This window comes from Serinus canaria, chromosome 15, assembly GCF_022539315.1.
Source record: "Serinus canaria isolate serCan28SL12 chromosome 15, serCan2020, whole genome shotgun sequence".
Lineage (NCBI taxonomy): Eukaryota > Metazoa > Chordata > Aves > Passeriformes > Fringillidae > Serinus > Serinus canaria.
In genome coordinates, this window is record NC_066329.1 from 5,600,499 (window position 1) to 5,620,162 (window position 19,664).

A 19,664-nucleotide genomic window follows, 5' to 3' on the forward strand; every position below is an offset into this window, starting at 1 on the left:
GCTGCCCATTTAGCACAGCCCGGACGCCAACACAGCCGCTAAAGCCAGACTGATTTTATTCAAATTGCGAATGTAAAACAGAATAACAATAAAAAAAACCTAATGCAACCCTCACTGGCTTCAGAGCCAAAAGCCGCAGGTAAACCGTGCCCAGGCTTTCCTCCTTCACCCTCCAGTGTTAAGGCTGAGCTCATCGCTGGCTACAAGGGGGAAGAGGGATGGGTTGAGCCCTGGCTCTTGCACCCCCAGCTCCCTCAGGGAGAAATTTGGCACAAATCCAGTGGGGCGAGCCTGGCATGGGCAGGGCAGGGCTCCAGCCCCGTGGCCACGGGTGTTAGTGAGTCAGCGTGAAGCTCTAAGGCTCCAAAAGCTACGGGATCACCTACGGCACCACAGAAACGCGGCGGGAGGGCGGATGCGGGGAATGTGGCAGAAGAAAGGGGTTCGCACCCCTGGCCGAGGGGCCAAGCCTGCGGCCTGGGGCTGCACCTCCTGCCCCAGCTCGCACGCACGTCTCGGCTGTAAACGGCAGGTGAGGGGGCACCCGGCTCACCCCAACCCCAGCCCACAGTGAGCAAAATAAAGGCCTGGTGGATGTGCAATTTTGGGCAACTGCTGCTCAGCAGCCCGGGGCTGAGCAGGATCCCCGGGATGGGATGGGATGTTGTACACCAGTGGTCTTGGTGCTGGCAGGGAGGGAGGAAGGAGCTTGGGATCATACCAGGGGGTCACTGCTCTCCCATCCCAGGGGGTGCAGGGCTGCTGGGCCCCCTCCAAGAGCTGCTGTGACCCTGCCATGGTATCAGCCCCATTGTCAGCTTGTGATGTACAGTTTGGCATTTTACCCACATGGCTTGAGGGGGCTCTCAGCATCCCCAAAAGAGCTGCTCTTGAGGCAGTCAGGCGTTCCTGGCTGCTGGGAGCCCCAAGGCCACTGTCCAAGGGACATCTCAGTCTGGTTAACTACTACACATAGCTGATGTGGGGCTTGGGGAAAGTGTCACCAGGAGATTGGGGTGGGCATGACCAGGATGCTGGGGGTTGGGATGGTGGTAAGCAGCTCCCTCCCTGCTCCTTTCAGCACACAACTAGTAATTTAACCTGCTCCAGAGCCTGTTCCTAAAGATAAAGGTGGTCAGGTTTGGGGTGTGCAGGGCAGACCTGGCCCCAGCAGTGCCGCAGGTGGCTGTGGGTTTGGTCTCTGCTCTCCAGCTGAAGCCCTGCGGGGCACAGGAGGCGGGGGCTGCCTGGCCCGGCCCCTCAGTCCGTTTTCCACACCTTGTCGAGGAATTTGACCACCTCATCGTAGATGATGAAGACAATGGCCACATCAAGACACACACGGCCCAAGCGAGGCACTGTACCCTTGTAAAACCTGCCAGGAATAGAGAGGGGGGCCGTGGGGCTGGGTCCCCTCACAGCCCCTTCCCTGCCCATCCTCCCCACCAGCCACCCCCACTGCAGAACTTACGCCAGGGGCCCTTCATGTTTCATGATCTGGTAGGCACAGTCCCAGGTGTTCTTGTACTTGTGCGCTTCCAGCCCCTGTGGGAAGGGAAAAGCAGGATCAGAGGCCAGAGCCAGGGATGCATCTGGGGGATTTCAGGGGAGAGGCAGGGAACTGGGGGTGTGCCATGAGGAACTGATCTCTCTCCACTGCTGCAGAATATCAGACCCCACAGGGATGTCCCCACTCCGTGCAAACCCTCATGATTTGCCCAGGAGCAATCGAGGACATGTCCCAAACCAAACCTTGCGGGCATTGTGCGCCTGCCCCAGGGACAGCAGCAAACAGCTCCCAGGCAGTGGGTGCCCCCAGTCTGCTGCAGGCAGAGCAGTCCCACACCAGGCCCTGGCACTGTACCTGCATCCTGGTCTTCACCACATCCAAGGGAGTGTTGCCAAAGACACTCGCAGCTCCAGCAAGGGCTCCAAACACCCCTGTTACGATGGGGTTAATGACCTTGTTGGGATTGTCCCCTGGGAAGGAAGAGAGGGTCAGGGCAGAGTGGTGGTGGGATTCCCACGTACATTCCCGAGGGAACCTGGAAGAAAGGTCCCAGGTCTGGCTGCTTGTGGTCAGGGGGCAGTGCTGAGCTGGGGACTGTCCAGCAGCACCTGCCCCATAGAGCCCACACTGCACTGTGGGGCTCAGGGTGGGTGTGAAAGTGATGCTCCAGCACTAGGACCCATTAGCCCCACAGGCTGGTGCCACCCCACCCCAGTATTCATCTTCCTCCATTCCAAATGACTGAGCCATGAGAAATAGGGGGTGTGTGGAAGGAAAAACCATCCCAGGTCCCAAGGGTGGCTGGGGAGCCAGAGGCACAGCCAGGGTGGCCTAGGGGGCCAAGGGCACCATACCTTTGTACCAGTTCCTGAGGGAGGTCATGACAAAGAAGCGGATGGCCTGGTTTGATCCTTGCTTGAGGACGGTTGCAGTCAAGCCCTGGTAGGTCCCCTTCAGTCCTGGAAGGAGAGGGTGTTGGGAGGGGAGACCAGCCTCAAGTGGCAGAGAAAAGTCTCCCCAGGCCACCTGTTCCAGCCTGTGCCCATCCACCACCTCCCCCCCTGTCCCCATGGCATGGCAGTACTCAGGGAGTCAGGGTGCCACTTTCCTGGGACTCACCCTGTTCCCGAACGATCTCCCGGACGCCATGGAAGAAACCACGGTATTTGGGGTTGGGAGAGGTCTGGTCATGGATAAACTTCACCTACAAGGAGATGATGTGCTTGTCCTGGCTGAAGTAATGCAGATGTGATGGCCCCAAGGGCTGGCAGCCACCTCCTCCCTTGTTCCAGGGACATCCCAAGACCAGAGCCAACCCACGCAGCCAGGCAGCTCTGGGAGAGATCATGGGGGAAGCCTGTGCCCATGGCCAGCAGTGCATTTTGCAGAGGAAAACATGGGAAACTGCTCCTGCAAGCAGCCATGTGGGCCCTACCCTCATAAAATGGGTGACAAGATGGCACCTGGGTGTGGGGCTCCTCCCTGGAGCAGAGAAGGGGCCAGGGCTACCTGACTTAACCTTCACAGGGCTTTCCAGCATCCGATCCACCCCTACAAAACCGTCTTGGGCAAATGCATACAGCCCTCAGGTCCCCAAAAGTAGGGCATTCCTGGATTTTGTCCCTTCCCAGCCCAGCCCAGCGAGGGGTGCCAAGGCAGGGGACAGTGGCAGGCACACCCACCCACCTTCACAGTCTCCATGGGGCAGACCACAAGCACAGCCTCAGCCATGCCAGCCCCCAGCCCGCAGATGAGGCTCCGCGTGCTGTCCAGCCGCCCCTGCTCATCTCTCATCTGGTTGCTGAGGAACTCGAATGTCCCGAACCTGCAAAGGAGCCACTGTGCCAACCCCTGGGCACCCAGACAGGGGTCTGCACCCCCCTGCTCTGGGTCCAGGAGCAGCTGCACACACTGTGAAAGGACCCTCCCTGCCTGGGAGACCACATGGCTTTGGTAAAACACCAGCAGAGACACCAAGGGCAAAGCCACCCCCTTGCTTGCTGCTGTTGGGGTTCCCCCCCACTCACCCCTTGCCACGGGGGCACGTACCTGACGGCAGCCTTGGGGATGGAGCCGTACAGCAGCGAGCTGAGCCCCCGGTACAGCCCCCGGATGCCATGGTCACGGACAGTCTGCTTCACACAGTCCCCTGCGGCAGAGCACAGCAGTGCCGCTGTCACCCGCCACGCCGAGGACCACCCAACACCGCCCTGCCAAATCCCCCAGCACCAGCCAGGCTCCCCAGGAGCCCCAAACCCAGAGAGGTGCTGCTCACCAATGCCCTTGTAGCGGGGAGGGTTTGCCTTCTCATCCAGCTGCAGCTGTGTCTTCACATACTCGGTGGGGAATGTGATGCAGATCTCGATCCCTCCAGCCAGGCCACCTGCATGGGAGAGGAAGGGACACTGAGGCAGGAGCAGCACTGTGCCCGTTCACTGCCACATGGCTGCTCCCAGCTCCATGACACTGAGCCTGGGACCTCTGGCAGCCAGGTCTGGGCTGGGACACAATATCCCTGTCCTCACCAAAACCCTGAGGACTCAACGCAGCAGCAGGGCCCTGTACCAACCTGGTGCCTTGCATGGGCATCACTGGCCTTCCATGGTAAGAGATGTGGAGGACACTGGGCAAAGGGGTGAGAAAACAGGGCAAAACACCACACCCATGGCTGCCTATTTGGTGTGCTGCCCCTCAAAGGCACCTCTCCCTCTCTGGAGCCTCACACCTCCAGGTGAGCTGCCAGCACTGGGATGTATAAACCCAGCAGTGCTGTGGCAGGCCCAGCACCACTCCCCACACCAACAGGAGCCCATTTGCAGACCTGGCTGCGCTGGCAGGAAGCACAATTATAATCAAGCCTGTCTGGCTGTCCTGGGCTCCCACAGTGGTGGCTGCTGAGCACTGATTACATTGGCTGCAGCCTTTCCTGATGGCCTGGGCAGCAAGGGATGATGGCTCTCAGCTCTGAAGATCCCCTCAGCATGGTTGGAGCCCTTGTAGCTGGACCCAGCTGTGCTGGGGGAGCTGGGCTCAGCCCATCCGGCCACGATGGATCACAGAGCATCAAAGTGTGCCCAGGTCCTGCCGAGCAGCAGGAGCCCTTTGTGCCGGCAGCATCAGGGGGAAGCACAGGGCTGAGTTCCCTCAGGTCTCACAGGGCCAACCCTGCTCCGCCCAGGACAGGGCACAGGGTGCTGCCACTGGGGCCAACACCACCCTGAGCACCCCAAGGATCTCCCTGCTCTTTGCCCAGGGAAGGTGAATCATGCTCCAGCTCACTGGGGTGCAGCATTTGGTCAGCTCCCAGCTGGTGCTCCCAGTCTCCTATACAGCCCCTAGTGGTTCTTCCAGCCTGGCCATGCCCTTGGTGTGACTCAGCAGGCTCTGTGGCCCCCACTGCTAGGCTTGGAGGCCCATCAGGGCCCACGGGACATCCCAGCAGGGAACACACTGCCTCTGTAGAAGAGGCTGGGACTGGGTGCAGAGGTTGTTATCCTGATCTGCAGTTAAGCACAGGCTGGTGCCACGTGGCACAGTTCTGCTTATCAGCATCCCCACAAAGTACCCCCGTGAAGAGATGCTGATAGGGGACACCACGGCCCATGGCTGCTCCCTGTGACAACAACTGGCAGCACCAACTCCTTGGACCAGCAGACTTTCTCACAAAGTTGTATTTCTTCTGCACGGCCTTCACACATGCAAGAGATCTCTCTGGTGTTGCCAGCTCCCCCCTGTTGGTGCCACTGGCAACTGGCATCCTCGGGAGCACTGCTGCCTCCTCTCAGCCCAGTCCCCAGCAGTGGAGCAGCACCTAGCTTAAAACAGCCTTCTGCTGTTTTTTCCCCCCCAAGCACAAAAAGCACCAGGCTGCACCTCTTACACAGGAAGCCAAGAAGCCAGGCCAGCCTCAACACAGCTAGGGCAATGCAAAGCTTAGCTTCATGCTCACAGAGCATCCCACTCCTCCCACAGGCACGGCAGGGATGGGGACACCGTGGTACTGAGTACCCAAGGCAGGACATGCCAGCCCAGCTGGGCAGCATCCCAGCCCCGTGGGGACAGGGCAGGAGGCCAGCCCAGCTCTGCCTCAGCGAACAAAGGCTCCTTGTTTCCCACTGTGTTCCCAGGGGGGCTGAAGCTGCCCAGCCCAGTCCAGCCCAGGCAGGCACTCCTCAGGAGGCAGTGCTGGGTGACCACTGCCAGCCCTGACAGTCCGCGCACCCGCTGCTCTGGGAGGAAACAGAGAGCCAGCTCACGGCACTGCAGCCAGCCAACAGCTCCCCTGGGGCATCACAGGAGGACAGCTACCATCCCCAGAGTCCCCAGCACACCCCTGCTGCCCCCTCAACCCTCTCCTGCCCTTGGCGTGTCCGTCAGAGTGGCAGGCACCGCCGGTCCCATGGCAGGGAGCTGGCCGAACACTAATTTCTCCTGCAAAGACAAACAGCTCCTGCAGGAGCAGCTGGCAGGGCCCAGGGAGCAGCTCGATGAGGAGCAATGTGCTCCAGCTGGGTGCAACAGTCCCCAAAAAGCTGAGCACCAGTTGGCACCTCTCCATTCCACCACACACCACTGTGCCACCAGCCTTGCGCCACCACAGCCACACGAACACCCTGAGTGTTGCCAAGGCCACTTCCCTCCCTCCCACACTGCAGAACTGAAGTGCTGGGTGTTTTAAGCATCATAAATATTTGTTCTCTCTTGGTCCCCCAGCACCAGCTCCTCCTCCAGCATACCCAGAAGCCAGACAGCAGGGAAGCACCCAGGAAAAGCAGCAGCCCAGGGGCAACCAGCACCTCAGCTCATGGCAGCCACACCAAATGCTACAGGGAGAGATGCTGCACCTCCTGCAACCTGCTACAGCCTCAGTGGTCACACTCGCATGCCGCATGCAGGGGAGGCAGAGGCTCTGCTCAGCATCCCACGGGCAAAGCCATCCACAGGAGCCCAGCAAAGGAACAGCACATTGTTCCTGGGAACTGGCAGCTTCTGGGGCAATGAGGTTGCCCTAGCCAAGGATGAAGGAACAGGGTACTCATGCTGCCAGGTCCACTCCCTGTTCCCCAGTGTTGTTCTGGCCTAAAATCCCATGGGAAGGTGCATAGAGAGCAGGGACTCTGGACACACTCCATGACTTGTGGCAATTTTAGCCCATTTTCTTTTGCCCACAGAGAGGCAGAGTGGCACAGGCCACCTGCCCTGCAGCCCCCTGGAAGCAAGACCCATGAGAGGTCCTGCTCTGCTGTCATCTCCTCTCCCCACACAGTTTTGCCCCAGCAGAAACCTCATTCTATGCAAATAAATCACCCCACTGCCCACGAGCAGCAGCTTTGTCCAATCCCCTTCCTCTCCAGAGCTGCAGGGACTTTGCAACCTGTTTACCCGGACTTTACACAGCAGCTCCAGCTATTGCAACACCACAGAGTCGGCATGAACAGCAGCACTCAGGAGGTGAAAGGGCACTCGGGGCAGCTGAGATTCCGGGCCAAGGCTCTGGCTGCTCGCTGGATGCAGGAGGCAGAGGACAGGGAACGTCCTTCAGGGAAGGTCGCTCTGCCCGGCCCCAGGGAAGGTGCCCCCGGCGGGGGGATCCCACTCCTTGCACCAGGAATGGCTCCCTGCCTGCAGCAAGCCTGCAAGTGCTTCAGCTGCCAGCTATCCTGACATTGCAGGCTCAGCGGGAAGGGAGAGAAGGGAAAAATACCCTGGCAGAGTTTTCCTAGAAAAAGTTTAGCTTTCCCCGGCAGAGAGGCCTGAAGAGGCTGTCCTTTGAGGACATGCCTGCAGCCCTTGGGCATGGCTGGGGAGAGCTGGCAGAAGGGAAAAGAGGGTTTTTTGGGGACAGTGGGAGGGTACTGCCGCTGCAATGCTCACACAACACGTGATGGCATCAGCACACACAGGTTCAGCTCCACACACCGTCCATGAGCACCTTCTGGGAGACCACTGACCACCCTGACCCAGGGACTCAGCTCCAGACCAGGGTAGCACCGAAGGTGAGAAGATGCAGCTGCGATGGGGAAGACAAGACACAAACCAAGGCTGCACAGCCAGGACTGGCATTGACATCCTCTGCAAAGTCCTACCCAGAGGCAAGTGCCCCAATGAACACCCATTGCCCTGTCTGGAAGCCACCTAGGGGCAGGGGGTGGCACTGGCCCCTCTGCCACTCCTGCAAGTGGCTGTGCCTGCAAAAGCATCCTGCTCCTGCAGAGTGATGGAGCAGCAGGTCTCTGTGCAGCTCTGATGAGAAGTGAGCACCTGGGGAGCAATTTCAGTCTCTCCATTTTAAGAGTAATTTCACATGCTGACATACCAGCACCTGATTTCCATATAAAAAACACCTTTTAACTTCAGATTCATTAGGATCCTTTCAGGCCAGAGGAAGTTATTCCTAAGGTCTGGAAGCAAAGCAGTAGAGCTCTCCCAGGGCCCATGCCTGGAGCTTCTCCTTCTGTCAGCCGGGTGGCTGAAGATGGTGGAAAAGCACAAACAGGTTCTCAGTACAGGCTGAGCCCTGAGTTCCCCATTTTGGGGGCTCCCAGCCCACATGCAGAAGGTGCAGCTGGATGGGGTGAGCTGAGCAGCTGACACGGGTGACACACACCACACACTACAGACAAAGGGTGCAATCCTTCCCAACTCCTGGATGCTGTGCTTACAGTTTCAGCACTCTCACAAGGGCACTTGCTGCCCTTTTAATTAGCCAACATAGCTTTTGGAGCTGGGGAAATAAGGAAGAAAAAACCTTGAGAACCAAAGACTATCAGGCTGCTACAAACCAGGAAGGCAGAAATACCCACCAGCAGCTTGTGACAGGTCTCTACAGCCCAGACTGCCCTCTGCTCCCCTCACGGAGGGACCAACCCCCCCCCCGGCAGCCGTCCAGGCTGCTCTTCACCCATCCATTCCCGTGGAGCAATCCTGCCCTGCCTGCCTGCAGCGGTGAAACGGGTTTAACAGCTCCACCCTCCCGGCACTTCCCACCACTGGCCATCTTGTGAAACTGGGGGCTCAGGAGCAGGCAGGAGCCTCGCTGGGGCTGCAGCTCTCCAGGACAGCTGGCTCTCGGCAGAGCTCCAGCACTGCTGTCCTCACTCAGGCACCTCCTCCAGCCAGGACAGTCCTTCACCACCCATCTGCAGCCACATCCTTGAGGAAAACCACCACGGGGGCAGCTCTGCCACCAAAAGTCTGACTCAGTGCTGAGATGGGGAAGGCTGCTTCCCCAAACCACTGCCAGAAGTTTAACTGTGTTTTGGTTAGAAGGAAAAAAACATGTCCTGCAACAGGCCAGCAGGCTCTGAGGGTGTCTGTCCCCATGCTGGGGTTAGGAAGGTCTCCCTCCCTCCCATCTGACAGGGGCAAGGCCAGTGGGGAGCACAGGGGTTCAGCATGCCCAGCAGTAAGCAGACATTCACAGCTGTTTTGGTCATGGTGCTACAGGCAGGCTAGCAACAGTCTGAACCCCCAGTGAAACAGAATGGCAAACATGAGAGGGGCCCCTCTGTACCCTGTGCCACTGTGGGCAAACAGCCCCGTCCAAACAGCACTGCAGATAACGCTACGGATGGGATGAAACCATTTGTCCTGCGTCTTACTGGAACTGCCCTGTTTGAACAGGCTGTTCTTTCACAACTCACTCATTCATCACCTCTTTGCATTTACTTCTCAATATGACAATTAATCATTATTACAATTTAAATTTCTCAGCTGTGAGTATAATGGCAGAAGCCATTTCCCCATGCTCACAGTTAAAGCAGTCCTCTGCCTTTGGTGCTGATTCCACCTTTGGGGACTGCCAGGTTCTTTGTCCTGCTCAAGTCACCTTCTCCCCACTGCCCTGCACACCGCATGGTCCCAGGTTTGTCACCATGAGCTGCCTCCTGGCCATCCTACCACTTCAGACACCAACTTTTCAAGTGTCAAAAACTCTAAGACATGCAACAGGGAGCCAGTGTCAGAGCCCAGGGCTGTTGGATGAGTCCCCCAGCACAGCCCCATAGCTGGATAAAGGAGCCACTGCCAGGACTGAGACTTCCCTGGTGACAGGCTTTGATCTCCCAGCCCCCAGCAGAGGGGAGTGACTACTATACCAAGCACTGGGGCACAGAGAGAGAGAAAAGATGGCCAAAAAAAAAAACCAATCTCTGCTGTCAAGAGATGACCTAAGACCTCAGGGCACAAGCAGGAGCAGGGAGGCTGCATTGGCATGCACCACACAGCACCATGAGAGCTGAGAGATGCTGCAACATCCCCAGGCTGTCAGCTCATGGTGCTCATCATCTTGGGAAGACGGACGACTCCTTCCGATCATTTACATCAGCCCAGAGAAAATGGTTGCCTGCAGAATGTCAAGCAGAACATCAGCCATGTGAAAAACTCAGAAACTCACATTTCAGAGCCCAGGGTTAACCCCAGCTCAAACAGAATCCATTCAGACCAAAGGGACACACCAATACGGTTTTCCGGCCCTGGGGCTCTTATAGGTTTCCACTGCAGCCCACGAGGGCTCCCAGGCAGGCAGGGACTCACTCAAGGCTAGCATGGTCCTTGTGCCCCCCTCCCCAAACAGATGATAGCCACAGGAGGCAACTGCAGGGAGAAACCACAGCCAGGAGTGATGTACTGAGGGCCAGCAGACCTGGCAGGACTGGCTCCCTCCACGCTCTCCAATCTTTTCCCCTGGCTGAGCTTGGCCTCCACGCAGCTCAGCATGAAGGGAGAAACATCCCCTACTCTGCTGTGAGCACCAGGCATCTATCTCAAAACCAGGGAGTGTGCTGGACCATAGCCATTCACAGCAGCACAACCTCCCTCACACCCTCTCCTGAGATCAACGGCCCTGGAAATCCAGATGGACTTGGGACTTTTGGGAAAGGAGACCTGCTCTGCAAAAGGCAAGTCTCAGCTTTCACACCCAGTCCCTGACTCCTCTCCTCTGCAGGTACAGCATTTCCTAAGAAAGATAATATCAAGGATTAACAAAGAAGAGGAAACTGAAGCTCCAATTACTGCTTTGTTTGGGATCCTGGGCTCCCTTGCTGAACCCTGCTTCATGCCCTATCCTCTCCCTGCAGTCCCCCTCCCTGCCCATGCTCCCCCTAGGACCCTGGTGCACATCACTGTTATTTGCCAGTGGGACTCAACACCAGGGTAGCAGCCACAACTCCTGTGAGCTCTTTCCAAATCCAGCACCATGCAGGACAATATCCAGGCATCCTGCCTCCCTGGCCAGGCAGGATTAGGTGTAGGTAGAAACAGCAACTGTGCAACAGCCCCCGGGTGAGCAGAGATACCATGCAGAGAGCAAAGCAGCTGGGAGCTTCTCTGTGGGAGGGAGCAGACCCCAGGCTTCAAAGCTGGCTAGAAACAGAATAAGGCTGTACTTAATTCTGGTAAGGGCAGGCAGAGTCTTTCATCAAATGAGCACTGATAAACACGAGCAAAGGTTTCAAGAGGAGGGCAGGGGTGCAAGGCAAAGACCATTTGTGCTGGGCTGGAAATAGCCCACACTGCAGGCTGCCTTGAACTGATCCAACAGCACCAAAATGAGCTGCCAACGTGGCATCCAAAAACCCAGTGAAGAAGCACTCTCAGGATTCCCAGAGGTGACTGATGACTCTGGCACCAGCTCTGACACCAGCATTCTTGTCTCACTACTTAACTGCCTTTATTTCAAGCTCCCCACTGCAGTATGGCCCTGTGCTGGGAGCATAGCAGACCAGCAGCACCCAGCCCTTCAGGATGCTAGTGGGAGGGACAGGAGTCTGGTGGGGCTGTTTGGAAACCACAAAACAGGAAGGCTGGCTGTGGGAGGCTGGAGAGAGAGCTGGGCTCCTGGCCCACCTGCTAACAGGTTGTTATCCAGCAGAAGAGCCCGAGCCGCCTTCATGTGCTCAGGCCACACGTGGCCACAGCAGCACCAGCAGCGTTGTCACTGCAAGGCGAAGTGCTGCCTTGGCACACAACAGCTGCTTGGAAAAAGGAGGGCCCATTAGCAAATTAATTTTTAACCTCGCATTTTGTCTGTTGTGACAATTGAAGGAGAAGAGCTCTTGGCAGACAGAGCTTTACTTGCATCTCTTCAGAAAAGAGCCAGCCCCAGCCTGCTGAGGTCTGGGTAGCCAAGGGAGCTGTGCCTCCCTGGCAGAGGATCCCAATTACCCACTGGGTCTGGGAGCAGATATGCACCCAGGGAGGGATGATGGCTTATTTAACTCCACCAGTACAGGCTGATGAAGCACAGCAGGAATGTTCCATCTTAACACCTCCAGCTCACCAGAACGTGGAGCACACATCCCTGTTGTGCAGACAGATGTCAGATGAGAAACTCTGAGAGTGTCAGCAAACCCCTTTAAGTCAGCAGAGACAGCCACAAAAAGCACTGCATCTCCCACTGAGGGGCTGGAGGGCTGAGCCAACCAGGGCACAGGGAGTTAACAGCAGCTTTCTCTCATTTCTGTAGTTCTCTAATACAATTAGATGCCACAGAGGCTTGGCTGGACTTCTGCCCATTAACCAATTACTCTGATTACAGCCTGTGAGGAGAAGACCAGCATCGCAATAGAGTCCTTCTTCTACCTCTGCAAGTCTGCTGCAGCCTCTCACACAGGAAACTGATGCTGGTAAACTGATGATCCTGATTACAAATCTACACAAGATCTATGAAAGTATCCTGGTACATTGGTCCAGGCAGTGACAACCTGATGCTTTCAATGCACATGGACAGCAAGTTGGGAAAGACTGGGAAGGGTGGGCAAAAAGGAGCCCGTCCTTCCCATCCTAAAATTGGATTGAATCCTATTTAAAAGGTCTTTAAGTCAAGAGGCCTGGAAAAAACCAACCCATTTTGAGATGGAGCAGCAGAGAGGGGCACAGAGCTCCGGAGGAGCCTGGTCTCACGAAAGGGCTCACTTGAGTGAGAAGTCACCCTCTCGTTGGAGGCTGCCTCCTCTTTGTGCCCCAGCCCTTTGGCCCGGCAGCTGAATGATGGCAAAGTCCCTTCCCGGAGACGTGACACCGGGAGGCTTCGGCACCCTTTGCACGCTCCAGCGGCCGCATCCACCTTCGCCAGTTCTCCCGGTGCTGCGAGGGAGGCCGCCCGCCGGGGCGGGGGTAGGGCCGGTGGGCAGAGCGGAGCGGCCGCGGCTCCGCTCCCCGTGCGGGCACAGCCCCGCTCCTCCCCGGTCCCGCTACTGGAGGCTGGAGCTCTGCCCTTGGAGGGGTTGGAGGGGAGCAGGGAGTTGGACAGACAACAAAGGCACAATCGTAGGAGGGGGAATTGGCTGGAAAACACAAAAGCTCTAAACATGCCAATCATGTCGAGGCTACGATGGCTCATTTCAAAACAAAGACGCTAATCTCCACTCTGGGAATTGTCCTGCGACTGGCAGGAGAAACCAGGGAGCTAATGAACAGCTACAAAGGAGTTTAACAAGCCTGCGACTGTCTTGGACTCCATTCAGCTCAGAGCTCGAAACAGCCACAAGCAGGAGGCAGAGCGTTAACTCTGCAGTTACTGCTGCCCTCGGTGCAGTTACTGTTCTGAGCCCATGGAAGTGGTCAGAACTGGACGGGAAAACTGGACGGGAAAACACGCCCTGATCCAAGAGACTGATGCTCAGGCACAAAGGAGGGACCAAGCAGCCTTCAGAGGAGCTGTATCGGCGCAGCCTGAGGGACACAGCTGGGGCAGGGACAACCGACTGCGGCTGCTTCAGCCCTGTCCCTCAACACCCTCGGGGGATCATGCGGGGCCCTTGCTGCCACCAGCCTCTCCTATCAGTTCCGCTCCCTCCTGCTGAACACCGCTGAACCCCCGAGTGCCGCTCGACCCCCGTCACGCCCGAGCCCACCAGCACCTTCCCGGCTGGAACACCGGGTGCAGAAACAGCCTGGCGAGACGCTGGGGTCTCCGCGGATCGCGGGAGCCCGCAGCCAGCGTCCAGGTTCGGGATGCAGCTGCGGGAGCTTTTTGGCTGTGGCTGAAGGGAAACCCCGGTCCAGCGAGGTCGCCTTCCGCGGGCAGTCCTGGGATGGAGCAGCACCTGCGGGAGCACCACCGCCCCGGGGCGGGCCCGGCAGCCGCCGCCCAGCCGGATGCCCACGCTGGCAGCGGCGGGGCGAGCCCCGTCCCCAGGGGAGCCCCGGGATCCCCTTACCTGCCAGAATGGCCTTGCCGGGGTGCGTGAGCTTGGCCTTGCCGGCGGGGGTGGCGGCGGCAGCCAGGCTGCGGGGCGAGGCGGGGGCGGGCATGGCCGCGCTGTTCCGCGGCTCCGGCTGCCCGCGGCGGCGGCGGCCGAGCCCTATTTCAGAGCCGCGCCCGCGAGGGGCGGCCCCGGCGGCGTCACATCCTCGATGGGCGGGGCAGGGGCGGCCCCTGGAGACGTGGGGAGCGGCTCTGAGGGGCATAGGGTGGCGGGTGAACGGCCGCGGAGCGGCGGGTGAACGGCAGCGTGACCCAGCCCGGCCTTCGGTGCTGCGGGAACGGGAGGTGCTCAGCCCGCTCCCAGCAATCCACGGGAAAAGCCGCCGTGTGGGTACGGAGAGATGCCGGCCCGGCCGGAGGGACGTGGGCAGCAGTGCCCCCTCTCCTGAGCAGCATCAGCCCCTCCAGGCACGCTTAGGCCAGGACTAGCTCGGAACCACCCCAAGGCCCTCGGTCAGCGAGGATACACAGCAGTGCGCTCCTGCGCTGTGGCGACCGTCCGAGGGGAGGGAAAGGGGAGGGTTTGCTCATCTCAGGCCTTTGGCTTGGATCCTTTCTGTTTCAGTGAGGAAAGGAGATCAAGAACTCCAGGGGTAGGAAGCGCATGTTAACGCCCAGCGCAGGCGGCAGAGAAACAAAAACATTCTCAAATTAAAAGGCTGCTGTAAATGCAATGACACTCCGGGCTTAGCCGGTGTTGGTTGGTGCTTTGGGTTTTGTTTTTGTTTTTTGTTTGTTTGTTTGTGGGTTTTTTTTTTTGGGGGGGGGGGGGTGTATCCTCTATTACTGCTCAATGACTGGGCTGTGCAAATTGCACTAGGATATTTTTTTGCTTTATCTACAGACAGAGAAAGACTGCCCTGCTCTAGTTTATGTCCAAAAGCTGTATTTACAGGAGGCAGGGAAAGAAACCAACACTGTTTTCATTTCCATCCAGGATTTCGAAGAAGGCAGGGAACACTGGAGCTGTACTCTAGAACTGTGCTCTCCCTTACACCTGGAACAGCCACATTACTCAAAAGAGCGAACATTTTGTGCAAGAAGTCACCTCCAGCTATGCATAAAACATGTTCCTGTCCAGACTTGCTCTCTGTGTGCTTTGTGACATGGTTTTTGCTTAACAAGACTCAGCAATCTGATAGCTGCCAGCCCCATCCAAAAGCTCACTCTGCAGTTACACAGCCCTGGCTTCATGGCTGAACAGCTGGCAGAGGAAGCCTCTGGGAAACTGAAGCATCTTTATTCTGCTAGGGTTAAAAGCAAACATACTTACATTGCAAAACTCACCCCCAGGTGAGATCAGAACTGTATGTGGTTTCACAACAGAGTTAAAATGGGCATAGAGTGGTCTCGTGCCAAGTCTAAGGCCCCCCCTTGTTTAACACAGGGCAGTAAAGGTGGGGGGGAAATTACCATATGAAGGGAAGGAAGAAACAGTCATAGTCCTGGTCACAACTGCAGAGCAGCTACTCATGTTCAGGTTAGCATTATTAGAACGGTAAAGATAAGATAAATTCTTTCAAACACAGCAAACAAATAAATGCATTTGGATTTCTGATTAACCTCTGCAACTCCTCATACCTTTCCATCAAATCATCATGGCTTTCACATCTGCCTGCAGACACCTACGCCCTGTGCTGTGAGGCCATGATTACCTCCAAAACAAACACTGGCTCTTACAGATTCCCCAATCACCAAGGCCAGTACACGACCTCATCCTGTCCAAGAAAACACCACACCACATGCTTAATTCACATCAGACTCAATGAGATTCTCAGCAGTGCTTACCTTGCTGAACAGGGAAAGGATTATTCATATTTAATCACATGCAGATTGCAAGGCATCTCCTGCAAGGACCTGACCTCCAAGAAGCTGCTAACACCACTTGTCAGCAGAAAGCCTGAAGGAGAAACAGTGAAACAAGATAAACAATCCCTGAAATACCAGGGGCTGCAAGAGGATATTTTAAATCCCATTAGTTATGTGAAAGTAACTACTTGATCAGGCTCACATAGTCAAGAGCATCTCCAAAGAAATGCATGGTCAAAGCATAGAAGAGCAACATCAAATCCACCACGTTACTGCTCTCGCTTCAGGAATTTTCATGGAAACAACCCTCAGACAATCTGAACTCATTTCCCTTGCTGGTGGCTGGTGTTTGTTTCTGCTGGCATACAAAGGCTTGTGAAATACTTAGTCAGGTGCTACTGCAGCCTGTGTGCCTCATGGCACCTCTCCAGGCCCTAATAATCAGAATTTAAAAGAGCTACTGAAAATGAAAGCAACTTTCACAATTTATTTTTTCGAACACAAACAGCAATTGCAGACAGTTTTCTGGATCCTCAGAAGCACATGCTTACATGACAACACTTAGTTTCAACTTATTCCTCCCTTGCCCCTCCCTAAAATTATTATGATTACTTTTATTTAATTGGCACTAGACAGCACACTATGGTTTCAGAGACCATGAGCGGTCAGTATGGGGCACATATATATCCTGGGATCAGAGAACCTCTTAATTTCACTGAATTAACAGATGTATTATCACAATTGATACAACTCATCATCTACTACAAACCTTTCCATGCATTATTAATCCCCAGCACTTGCAGTTTTATGATAAAATAAGAAAACTCATTCTCTCTCAGGTTCCCTATTGAGACAAAACAATTTCTTTATGCAAAACAGATCCTGCATATAACTGGCTTCAAGAAAGGAAAATACTGCAGATTTGAGTCAACATTTCCCCAGCTTTTGAAGTGTGTGCTGCAGGAGCTACTGTGATTATAAGCAAGATGATGCTATTCCAAACAACGAACACAATTCCCACTTGAGTAGAGCACACATGCAGAAAGGCTCCTGTTGCTACACAAGATTATTCACTGAGATTACCAGAACTGAGCCTCTCATAAGCACCACAGAAGTCCTTGTAATTTTAACATCTGCGTGGGCCTGACTCAGCTCAGAAGAGAGGAAGCCCATGTGCAGCATGGACCGATTATCATTCTGCTACCCTGCCATGGTCATGAATCCCTCCCAGCAGGATGTATTACTCAACAAAGCAACTCCAGTTGACAAACTCTATTAGCAGATGATGAGGCCGTTTCCCCACCCCCTAAGTGGAAAAAAAAGTACCTTACAAAAGGAGAGCAATCCAAAGATTTATTAAGCACCGTTTCCCACCCAAACTCACTCCTAGCTCCTCATCTGGATAACCACTGCTTGGGGAATTTGTGCTCTGCATAATATTGGAGAACTTAGGGCTGTGGAAAACAACATACCAGAAGACTTTGTAATTCCTTCCTTTCATAACCACTGGGGGGAAAGGAGAAATGGAGATTTTTAGGCAAACAAATTTTACAATCTTGATTAAAAATAACAGACAAAAAAAAAAAATCATGAGTCATTGAACTACACAGGAAATGCATAACTAAATAAGCTCAGAACCTGACTCAGGACTTTTAAATTCTGACACATAGAAGACAGGACTTTACTGACTGTATTTCAAATTCATCTTAAGCTTAAAAGCTGTCAACTTTATATCAGCTTGGAAGAAAACAGATGGATGTTGTTGCCTTTTTGAAAGATTGCAAAGGCTCCAGACAAACTGAAACACACATCTATGCTAAGAATTTTGCAGTGTTGTATTAGTAAAACATGAGTCAGGATCTGTCATTACCTTTGGAAAGGTGCCCACAGAAAATGCACAATATTGAAAAATGAGAAAGCTAGATGAGTGACAAACTCTCTGGAGGCTGGACACTTGCTGAAATAGATGGTGCACAATAATGGCTCCAGATCCATTAAACTGGACTGGTGCACCTGCAGGTTGCTATAGCAAGGCTCATTCACTTAGCAAACCCCAGCCTAATTACACACCAGTGTCACAAAGCACTTTGGTGTTGTCAAGCATTTTCCAGCCTTATGTTCTTATCTGGAAACAAATGAGATTGAAGCAGTCTTGGGGTACTCGGTAAAGCAAAAAAGGAAATACAGTCGGCTTGGAACCAAGTGCAAAGCCAAACCATTTACAGCAGAACAGAAAGGACCCAGAAAGACTTCAAGAAGCTTTACAGATGAGAAATAACACTGTCATAAGGTAATGCATGCACTTGATAAACTGCTTTATGAGAACCTGGTACGTACAGTGCTACCTGTACCAAGATTTGCAAGAGTTCTCGCCTCATTTTTATTCAGCAGACTGAAAAATTGTCAGGCTGATTCAGTCACACTAAGAATTTCTCAGAGGCCAAGTCCTAGCCTGCCAGTTAGGATATCACACATCCAAGCATAAGCATTAATTACAAGCAGTTGACAGTCAGCTTTGCCAAAGTACTAAAGTTACTCACACTCCTTTGAGTAGGCATCTGAGGTTTGTTTTTCAGTTTTAGAGTTCAGTAAATCAAGGAAATTTCTTGGGCTTTTGAGTAGCTACTGCTGGATTTGCTAAGGGAAAAAAAAAAAAAAAAAGTTGTTCCTTGTTTCCCACAGCCCAATTAAGGATCCATGTTGTGTTGGAAGCGCCAGCTCTCAGCACTGCAGCTGCTAGAAGAGTATTAAATTAGAATTAGGTTTTTGACCCTACAGTTACTACTGTGTTTACTGTATCATGCCTATTATTTGCACAAACTTCAACAGATTTCATCTGCCTAGAATTTTCATTTTTTAAGGAGCTAATTTACTCCAGATCATTTCCTTCTGCAACGCTACCATTTAATTATAGAGTCCTAAAAAAGGGGGGAGGGAAATGAAGTCTTGTAAGATACCACACCATTACATAAAATAAGAAACAGGACTTACCCCAGCAATGCATTCCTCCTGAATTCCCCTTGTGAATTGCTTGTCTTCTCTGATGCCAGATCTGTATATGCCCGAAGTCTGACAGACCAGGGAAGATTCCCCTAAGGTCTGACAAATGGCAAGAGCCATTACACAGGAGATCCATACTCTGTTTCTCACAGTGAAAACAAGAGGCAGTAAAAGCCTGTATGTAATCTCAAGCAAGTTACCCTCTGACATAAGCCTGGAAGTTGATCTCCAGATGCTGCAGGCTGCAGCAGGTTCTGCATGAGCATTCTACAGGACAGCACCAGTCCTGTGTCACTGGGACGAGAATCAGCAAGAAGCTTAGCTTTAAAGCAGATTCTTAGCAAAACAATCTTATCCAAGTTTTCAAAAACTTGGACATCACAAATTCATGAAATGAAGTAAATCCTAACCCCTAACCGAGGAGTTATTTCTGGCTGTGAATGACTTCACTTTCAGGGAAGCAGTGAAGTACCTTGGTAACAAACAAGAGTTTGTTCCACATTTTAGGTACAGCTGCACTATACTGGGAGTCTGTTTTGAATGCAAGATCACAAAATTTATTAAAGCCATTTTACATAGCAAGAGCTTAAATACCAGGAGAGTAACTAAAGCAAGACTGTTGATCAGAGCTGGCAGCTTTACTTTCCTTGAGAGCTCAGTCACTCCTGTAATTAGATTTTGAGACTGAGGCTATTAAGAATCCCCAAGCTACCTCAATTCTCTTACAGTCAGGAGCTGTTCCAGTATTTGATCTAGCACTTCACTGTGTTCCACCATTGGCTTGCACTTGCTACTATAAATTCAGAGCCCATTTTTAAGTTGATAGGTTGGAAAGTCCTACAGTCATACTAATCCTAGAGCTGGTCTTCAGTTCCAGCTGACTTACCCCAATTTACTTCAACTGACAAGGAACTGGTTACAAAATAGAAGTACTTTTTTCCTGGAAAATGGCAAGCTACCTGGTAATTCCTGCAATGAGTAAGTCTGGACAGAGTGGAGATTTTCCTGAACTCATTAGCTGCTCAGCATTTCAAGCTGAGTTGTGAGTGCTGATCAGTACAAAGCTGAGATTAGTACGTTACAGCAACACTTGGGGTATTCTGGCATCCATCAGGAAGGACGGCTGCATCCCCT

General features: G+C 53.9%; 1 protein-coding gene across 1 annotated transcript; it reads right to left on the bottom strand.

Moving 5' to 3' along the window:
- Positions 1 to 39: 39 nt before the first annotated feature.
- On the bottom strand, positions 40 to 13,834 carry SLC25A1 (solute carrier family 25 member 1). Its single transcript, XM_009092326.4, has 9 exons — positions 13,675 to 13,834; positions 3,786 to 3,893; positions 3,560 to 3,659; positions 3,197 to 3,335; positions 2,630 to 2,714; positions 2,365 to 2,469; positions 1,865 to 1,980; positions 1,472 to 1,545; positions 40 to 1,375 (listed from the first exon to the last, which is right to left on the bottom strand). Exons 1-9 carry the CDS (start codon positions 13,766 to 13,768, stop codon positions 1,261 to 1,263), a joined length of 936 nt encoding a protein of 311 aa, XP_009090574.1. The 5' UTR covers positions 13,769 to 13,834; the 3' UTR covers positions 40 to 1,260.
- Between the last annotated feature and the right edge of the window lie 5,830 nt (positions 13,835 to 19,664).

Coding starts and splice junctions, on each gene's coding strand:
- SLC25A1 (XM_009092326.4), bottom strand. CDS start 13,768: ATGCCCGCCCCCGCCTCGCCCCGCAGCCTGGCTGCCGCCGCCACCCCC. Junction 2,470..2,629: donor GGAGATCGTTCGGGAACAGG/GTGAGTCCCAGG, acceptor CTCTCCTTCCAG/GACTGAAGGGGACCTACCAG. Junction 1,376..1,471: donor AAACATGAAGGGCCCCTGGC/GTAAGTTCTGCA, acceptor TATTCCTGGCAG/GTTTTACAAGGGTACAGTGC.